At 36.7% G+C, this 9153-nt stretch overlaps 1 protein-coding gene across 4 annotated transcripts; it reads right to left on the minus strand.

Moving 5' to 3' along the window:
* Positions 1 to 2124: 2124 nt before the first annotated feature.
* Positions 2125 to 4912, minus strand: LOC148695330 (UPF0613 protein PB24D3.06c-like). 4 transcript variants are annotated; one of them, XM_088698282.1, is made up of 5 exons: positions 4576 to 4911; positions 3380 to 3456; positions 3051 to 3156; positions 2660 to 2724; positions 2343 to 2480 (listed from the first exon to the last, which is right to left on the minus strand). In XM_088698282.1, exons 1-5 carry the CDS (start codon positions 4681 to 4683, stop codon positions 2468 to 2470), a joined length of 369 nt encoding a protein of 122 aa, XP_088554408.1. In that variant the 5' UTR covers positions 4684 to 4911; the 3' UTR covers positions 2343 to 2467. The 4 variants fall into 4 exon arrangements, with proteins under 4 accessions (XP_088554406.1, XP_088554409.1, XP_088554408.1 ...); XM_088698280.1 differs by lacking the exon at positions 2660 to 2724 and having other exon boundaries at positions 2125 to 2467; positions 4576 to 4912; XM_088698283.1 differs by lacking the exon at positions 2660 to 2724 and having other exon boundaries at positions 2342 to 2480; positions 4576 to 4909.
* Positions 4913 to 9153: the final 4241 nt, after the last annotated feature.

Below are 9153 nucleotides of genomic sequence, written 5' to 3' on the forward strand. Positions count from 1 at the left end.
CAATTTACTGTATCAATTGGGTTTAAGATATGGACAAAGAGATCATCTCCGGATACCTTCCACCAAATTGATCAAATCACTTAATCTGGACATTTGAAATGTTATCTAATGGCTACAAACAGGAGCTCCTTTAAAAGTTATAATAACTTTAGCCGTTGGATCAAATTTTAAGAATCCGAATTAGGTGATTGGATGAATTTGGTGGAAGGGATCTAGAGATATACTTTTCCAAGATATGGTAGCATCTGTTGTGAAGAACGGTAACCGACCTTGTTAGAAACCACGGATTTGGTCGTGCTGTGTGTCTATGAAACTCTGATATTTCCTGCAAAGCTGCATCCTTGATTCTCTCAATTCACCGTCCAAATTTTGCACTTCCTCCAAAACCCCCATTTCTTTCTCTCTGTATATAATTTGAGAAATACCACACTCACTCTTAAATCCCACCTTCAGTTCTTCCTTTCCACTTTTAGCTTCTCACTTAGCCAGACAATGTCTTCTCCCTTCTCCTCTATGTTTTCTAACCCTAAATCCTCCGTGTCACAAGCCGTGAACATCATCGGAAACGATTTGAAGGAAAAGCAAGAAGAACCTGCAGAAACGCATGAGCATAACTACGTGAGCAGCCATGTGCATATAAAACCCACTCACACCTCCCAACCCTTACACAAAGATGTCGTATTACGGCGCATGCGCCAGCGTAAGCGAGTTAACAGAGTACGAGCCGCTCTTCAATCTCTCCTCAGCTCGCCCTCCTCCCTCTCAGTTCAAGAAGACAAGTGGGTTGATGATGCCTTTGCTGCTCCTTGATTGATCAGGCCCTTAGTCGCTGCCGCCGCCCAAAAGTTTACGACATCGCTCGCAAGTGACTGTGAAATATGTCAGTACTAGTCTAGGGTTTTGATTAATCTCTTCTGTACCAAAAACGTACGTTGTTATTTTGATGTTTTGTACTGTTTATAAACTACATTTTGCATGTAGACTTTGATTTATGGTGGGATCTGAATTTATCTTGCTACAAAACATTGCATGTTTAGAGGGTTTTTACTTTTCATTTCCTTTTATTACTAATTAATGCAACGCATAGAAAATAAACATGAATTTTTATTTTATGTTTTAAATTTAACATATGGGAGAGTAAAAATTTTAAAAGATATTAATATGTCACATAGGTTGTCAAATTTCAATCCTAAAGCTTAAACATTGTTCTTAGTTAGGTCATTAAAAAAAACCATGTTACGAAGGACAAAAAAGAGAGTTTATTTGTTTGGTTAAAAAAAAAAAAAAAAAAAAAGAAGTGTTATTGGCACTTCAAAAATCTCATACTATACTCCTCACAGTACCAGAAATATTTCGTTAAAACTTCCAAAAAATAGGGGTTTCAACATCTTCTTCCTCGCAAGGCAACTGCTGCATGTGATGTACCAAAATTTCGACTGGGCTATAACTATATCTTTTCTAACAAAACAAACAAACAAACTTCTTTGAAGCGTAACTTCATCCCTCATGTTGAAACATTCGGAGAGTTCCCTGGATGATCTTCATAGGCGTTTTTCTGACCTCCGGAGGGTTCAGGACCAACCGAGTCCCTGTATGAATCCGTTCACGTGGCCAAGCCAACCTGGCCATTGATCCCAATTTTCAGTCGCTAGTGTTGGTCTTATTCTTTTGTTCTGTTCAAGGCTGTTTGACTCACTTAATTAGGGTGAACTAGGACAGTATGAAAAATAAAATTTGAAAGGTAAAATAAGAAAGGTAAAATAAAATTTGGTAGCACTAGTACAAATAACAGTTTGCGGGACGAAGCATAATTCGTCGCACAAAGTTAAAAAACGTCGCCTAAAAATTAGCCCAACGAAAACTTAGTTGCGCAAATCATCGTGCAAGGGTCGTGAAAGTAGGGTTGCACAACAAAGGCGTAACTTGTGTCACGCAAAAGGTCTTTGTGCTACAACAATACATGCGTCGCGCAAAAGTTTTCGCGCGACGTATCTTGCTCTTGTTGTTGTGCAAATATAGGTGCGTGACATAGGTATTGTCGTAGCACAAACATTTTTTTTTTCCTTTTTTTTTTTTGACAAAATATTTTTTATTTAATTTTGTATAAATATTTTAATTAAATTATAAACAATAATTAATAAACCAAGAAAAAGAGCAAGATCAGGTGCTAGCATCGGGATTTGGAGGCCGGACATCTGTAAGGCTCGTAAGATCATGCTCATCTTCTCGTCTTGAACCGAAAACTGGGCTGCAATCTAGGCTTCTCGGGCATCCCAAGCTGCTTCATGGGCTGCAATCTTATCTTTTAGGGTTTCCACTTCCTTTGTCAGGGCAATGACCTGTCCTGTGGTCGGTCTCGAAGAGGAGGCACCTGTCTCACGAACCCGCGCCTTCCCCATACCCCGAACAACTTTGCCATGACGACGACCAAGCTTCTAGTCCAGGATCTCAACAGAACATCAATCACCTACAATTTACAACTGAACATTTGGTGGAATTGACAAGTAAACAACGGAGCCAACTTGCACACAAATGGCAAGATGATAATCTTAAACACCTTAATTCTGAACGAGGTGCTTCACGTCTAGCATCTTGAATTTATTCACATTCAAATTTTCATTTCAATATGGTAGAACCAGAGTATGCACAGGGCACTAACTGAAGAATGGCAGCACGGACCGCTTGGGAGCATACAGCATTTGTGCGCATGTAATGTACAATATCCTAGAGTCAGAACCAAAAACATAGTATTCTAATTAAATGCATCAAAAAGTGACACGATGAGTGCTCTCATTAACTTCAGAAGCTCAAGTCTAAATGCAATCAACACAAGCCTGACAGAAAGCTTAAACATGTAACAAACTAAACTTGATGAAAGGTCCAAACCAGTCACCATGGATCCTTTAAAACATGTAGATACAATACAAGTAAAACTAACTGTCTTCCAACTTGCAAGGATATGTTGTTTACCGTACTCTAAAAGAAACACAGGAAACGGTGCACGAATCAAGAACCTATAAAACAAAGCAAGGGATTGGTTGAATAGTTACTTGTTTCAAGCTGGAAGTGCCATATCCACTGTATGAAGATGACAAGAGTGGTTGAACAAGTGACCATTTCTCTTTGTCCATAGCAATTGCAAGAGGTTCCAAGTATCTGTAAATCGCATAAAAGAAAGATAAGAAGGGAACAACACATTATCAAAATTTTCTTTAAGCACCTCACAACATTATGCAGTGAATTTGCGTTTATTAAATGAAGAAAACCGCTGTGAGTGAAAATCATACATATGATGCAATCTAGTCACACAAACAAGCATTGGTGATGGAAGACAAAATATCACTTCTCTTCAAAAGAAAGTTAACAAGCAGTGTTACACTCTGTTGCCAGAAAACCATCAGACAGTCCACCAATAAAAATGACTTGCTGTCGATAATCACCTGTTTTAAATGCTACCTGCATGGGAAGGATAATTCTCATTCATCATCAAGAAAATTGTATGTATAAGCATACAAGATAGACTCCTATATGTGAGCACAATGAAAGTGACTGAACTACACTCGACAACAATAACAAACAGCAAGAACTTTATATTAAATGAAAATTGATGATTTTGCGAAGAAAAAAATGACTTGCATAAGACATGCACTGGAAAAAGGATAAAGAAAATCCATAGTATGATCTGGTTGAACTAACCTCTACTACGATAGTAACTTTTTTTATTTGAATGCTGGGCTTTACTCTAAAATCCAAAATACTTAATTCTATGAGCAATTTACACATAAATCTAGTTTACAAGTTTAATCTTGCAAAATGTTAACCAAACCACTGCAACCAAAAGGCATGAAACTTGTGTTCTTGAAGCAGCTCACTGAACCTTCCAACATTTTTTACGGGGAGCAATGTGTTTTATTGAACAAAAAGGAATAGGTACAGTCTACAGAGTAGTAGACACAACTAAATCTTCCAACAACAGAACCAGGTAATTTCTCCTCTTATTTTCCATAGATAAATAGCATTGAAACAAATGACTTTGAAAATCCTATCATTCTTGAAATGCTGCTCTCCCTCAATAGCTGCCGGTGAACTACTACATATCTATTTTTTGCCTGGTACCAAAACCCATCCTAACCTTCTAAGTTCTCACCCAAGCTCCATCATTTCACCTCAAATCCCAATCTCAGTAATTGTCATAAACTTTATCCACCAAATTCAAATCTTCCCAACATCCCAATAACATAATTCAGACTAGCTAACGGTTAAAAATCGCATTTTTCGATAGCAAAATGGCACCAATTATCCCCATTCTTTCAAAATACCAATCTTAGTAATTGGAAACTGCTCAAAAAATACTTTAACCACCAAATTCAAATCTTCCCAACTCACCATTAACATAATTCAGACCACCAAACAGTTAAAATTTGCATTTTTCAACAACGAAATGGCACCAATAGCCCCAATTATTTCAAATTACCAACTTCCAAACAGAGATCGAGCTCTCGCAACTCAATCACTACTCAAATGCAGCACAATCCAGAAACAAAAAGCATAAATTGACATGAGAAACAGACAGACCTGAATAGGTTTGGGGCCGTACTTGAAGAGCACGCCTCGAAACTGATTCTTCCGCACAACAGGGCTGGAATTGTCGCCGGCACCGCCCGAAAGGGAGTCTGCTCCCATCTTGACGGACTCGGCCCGTTCCGACCGGCCCCGGACGACGCTGGAGAACCACGAACCGGAGGAAGACGACGGAGAAGAAGACTTGAACTGACTGAGGGAAGACTTGAACTGGAGTGGTCTCCGAAGGGAAGAATGAGAACACCTAGCCTAGGGTTCTACAAGACAAAAAGCGCCCATTTTTTAAAATTAGACCGCCAAAATCTTAACAATACATTATGATATCGCACCATGGGTGTTTGCACAACGATTCTATTGTGGCGTCACGCAAGATGTATTTAAAGGAAAAAGAATTATTATAATAAATTGTTTGGCAACGATCCTATTATCGTGTCGCGCAAGATATATTAAAAAAAAATTATTATATATACAAAATAAATAAAATTTAAAGTTACTTAATAAATAAATAAATATATATATATCATTCAATTTAACAATTTTACATTAATCTTCGTCCGAACTACAATTGAACAGTTATTTTAACTCTAATTTTGATGATTTTTTTACAGCTATACTCCTTTATTCTATATGAATACAATGAATGAATTCGATCTGTAATTTAAAATATTTACATTAGTGGAATCCTATGTTATACTTAATGAAATTTTAAATGTTAATGAATATATCATTTTGATGGGATACGCATTCTATGAAACTAGTTTCAACGATCCAACCGTCAAACTTGTTTGTATATACTTCGAGGTCGCATATGTCAAAAATCATCTTCCCCAACGCTTTCGTAATTTTTCGACATTGGTAAGCTTTTAAAAACCCTTGGGACAAGTTTTAGGGTTAGATCGAAGCTTGTTTTAAGTTGTGTATACGTGTGAATAGTAGAAAAATAGCTAGGAGTAGCTTTTCCAAATTTTTTGGCGAGCACTGCCCCTTTTGAGGATTTTTCCGACCAAACCATGACGAGTTAGCCATCATGCAATGTACCATTCTCTTCCACTCGTCAAGTACTACAACTTTCATTTTTGAATCACTTCATTTGGTTGAGTAACGAATAAGTTATGAGCCTTGGAAAATCAACCCATAAACTGGCCAAAGGGTGGCCTAAAAACCACCCTCAACCCAGGCCTTTGGGTCGGGTTACCCAGCCCATTTGACCCTAACTTGGAGCCCAAATGTCCAGAGGCCCAAGCCATGCGAAGCCCAACCCAAATCCCTTTTTATTTAAACCCCAAAACCATTTTACAGTGGGTCGGGTTTAAAACCCAAACCCTTTAAACCCTTGGACCTAAACCCTTTAGGCCCAACCCCCTTGACCCGGTTGACTCTGACCCCTTGACTTTGACCCGGTCAACAGTCAGCTTTGACTTTGACTGATAAACTGTCAACATTGACTTTTCGTTGATTTTTTCGGGTTTCGTTCGTGACTCCTCCTAGGCTAATTTCAACATCTTGGACCCGTTTTTGATGTATGTTCTCCCAAATTAAATCGTTTGATTATAGTTTTGTTAATTGTACTCTTTATGTGCTTAGGTGCATTTTCTAACAGTGATTTCGTTGTTCCTATTTCGTACGGCTCTTCTACGACAGAGTATCTGTGAGTAAACCCCTTCTAAAATGCATGTTTTAATAGCAGAAATGTATACATGAAAAGCATGATTTACTGAATACATTTTGTGAACGTTTTATGAGAAATTGATTATCACGCTATATTGCGTTTATTTTGGAATATCATATTTTCTATCAAACCCATGTTCTTATAGGGTATCTAACAGATGTCGATATATTATTTAGAATATGTTTTCACACACTTCTTTATAGTATAGATGATGGATGACTTTATACTATGAATATGATTTTGAGATATATGTACCTATGTTTGGAAAGTTTATGTTCAATGTCTTGTGCGTATCTAGTGGTCACTGTTCCGCTAGGGGTGAGGACATGGTGTTGGATGCGGGCTGGGAGAAATAATCGCTGGCTTCGGGTCGAGGGACATGGAGCAAGCATTAGGTTGGGAGAAATAATCTCTGGCTACGGGCGCAAAGACTTGGGAGCAGGCATTGGGCCGGGAGATATTATTATTTGATACCACTATTTAGCACATTATATACAAGATATGCTTTATGAGATGTTTTATGGCATGCTAGGGTTTTCGGAAAAACCTATCACTTATTATTAGTTTTCATAAAACTTTGGGGGTTAGTATGTTGATAACTATTTTCTTATATATATATATATATATATATATATATATATATATATATATACACTCATGTTTGTTTTGTGCCCCCTCAGGATTTAGATTCGAGGCGTACAATCCCAGCATCAAGGCACTTCCGCATCGGCATCTTCGAGTCCTCTCGGTGTAGGACCCATTTTTTTATTTATTCAATTTTATATTATTTATTTTAGTGTTCTAGTTAGTTATATGCTCTAAACACGTTCCTCACTTGCATATTCATTATTTTTAAATTTATAAGTCTTATTTATTTCTTGTTCTCAACATTTGCATTCAACAAATGATTTTAGTCACCCTCGGATGTCGGCCAGCAAGTGACCATCCCAATGTCCCAATACATCGGGATTGGGGTGTGTCATAGTGATTATGTAACGGGACAAAATTTTTCGACGGTTATAAACGAAAAATCACGATTTAATGGTTATTTTAATTCCGATTTTGATGATTTTTTACAATTTCACTCCTTGACCTTATATGAATACAATGAATGAATTCGATCTGCAATTTAAAATATTTACACTAGTGGAATCTTATGTTATACTTAATGAAAGTATAAAATAAACTCTAATTGTTAGTGAATCTATCGTTTTGATGTGATACGCAGTCTACGAAACTAGTTTCAACAATCCAACCATTAAACTTGTCTGTATATACTTTGAGATCACATATGTCAAAAATCGCAAAAAACAAACATTCAAAGATTATGTAACGGGACAAAACTTTTCGACCGTTATAAACGAAAAATCACAATATAACGGTTATTTTAACTTCGATTTTGATGATTTTTTACAATTACACTCCTTGACCCTATATGAATACAATGAATGAATTTGATCTGCAATTTAAAATATTTACACTAATGGAATCTTATGTTATACTTAATGAAAGTATAAAATAAACCCTAATTGTTAGTGAATATATCGTTTTGATGTGATACGCATTCTACGAAATTAGTTTCAACAATCCAACCGTCAAACTTGTTTGTATATACTTCAAGATCGCATATGTCAAAAATTGTAAAAAAAAAAAAAAAAAACATTCAAAGATTATGTAACTGGACAAACTTGTATGTAATGATCCAACCGTCAAACTTATTTGTATATATTTTGAAAATTTTTGACGGTCCATCACGCAAAATTGTTTAACGCAACGAAGGTGTACCTTTATAGTGCAATGTTGGGGAAAAAGTGGTAAAAGCCTTGATTTGGTGCTAGAAAATTGCGCGATGGACCAACTGCATCGTGTAAATGGCCTTTGCGCGACGTTTTGGTTCACCATTGCGCAAAGAAAATTTGCCAAGACTTTTACCCTTTTTTTTTTCCTAACACAGCACGACGAAGGTACACCTTTGTTGCGCTAAACAGTTTTGCGCAACGGAATGCTTCGTCGCTCAAAGTCCCGTCGCACAAAATGTCCTTGCGTGACGCTTAGTTGTCAACGTTACGCAAAATATCCTTGCACAACATAATTTGCTCCGTCGCGCAAGTTTTTGTCGCACAGGTATGTTTTTGTACTAGTGTAGGTAAAGTAAAACTAAAACAAGAGCCATAATATTCTTCTTATTTCGATCATGTTATTAAGAAGCATCCTTGAACTTATAATTTAGTTAATTTATAGTCTAAATAGTTGGTGGAATCCATTGACGTTTATAATTTATATGATGAACGTGCCAAGTTGCCAGGTTAAACGAATTTAATTGCAAGAATCACGCACTATCGTTGCTACTTTAACGTACTTATTCACTAGCTTCAACCATCTCACATTTTTAATGTTATTCACTAGCTTCAACCATCTCACATTTTTAATGTTGATCAAACGTTATAGTGGTCCACTTCTGCTGTATAATAATCAGTTAAGTTGCCAGATCAAACCCTCCTCAACTTCACGATGATGCTTCTCACCAAGTTCCTAAAGTTCATCTTGTATAGTCTAACAAAAAAAGTAAAGAGGTGACGTTTTACTTTTTTATTTACTATCACCTTGGATGGTTCAGTTGGGAACGAATTTCAGGTTTGTATTCTACACGACATGTTCTGGGTTCGATTCCTGGCGCTGATGAATTACACGATGGTGGCTAAGGAGAAGTTGAAATACTTCTGTGAGTTTTTTTAGCCTCCAAAAATATGGACTGCCGTGGCGAATCCATCAATTGATCCCTTTTTATTAGAAAAAAAGAATATATATATATATATAAAATTACGTTTTAATTTATTGGTTAAAATTTCAAATCAAGAACAAATAATGATATTTCGACATTCATAACTACACACTTGCGTTGA

Source organism: Pyrus communis, chromosome 8 (assembly GCF_041283825.1).
Source record: "Pyrus communis isolate YQ-2024b chromosome 8, ASM4128382v1, whole genome shotgun sequence".
Taxonomy (NCBI): domain Eukaryota; kingdom Viridiplantae; phylum Streptophyta; class Magnoliopsida; order Rosales; family Rosaceae; genus Pyrus; species Pyrus communis.

What these genes read in the sequence shown, in the direction of transcription:
- LOC148695330 (XM_088698280.1), bottom strand. Translation starts at nt 4,683, where the DNA reads ATGGGAGCAGACTCCCTTTCGGGCGGTGCCGGCGACAATTCCAGCCCT. An exon ending in ACGGCCCCAAACCTATTCAG is followed by an intron (nt 3,457 to 4,575) that starts GTCTGTCTGTTT and finishes CTTCCCATGCAG; the next exon opens with GTAGCATTTAAAACAGGTGA. An exon ending in GATGGTTTTCTGGCAACAGA is followed by an intron (nt 3,157 to 3,379) that starts GTGTAACACTGC and finishes TGCGATTTACAG; the next exon opens with ATACTTGGAACCTCTTGCAA.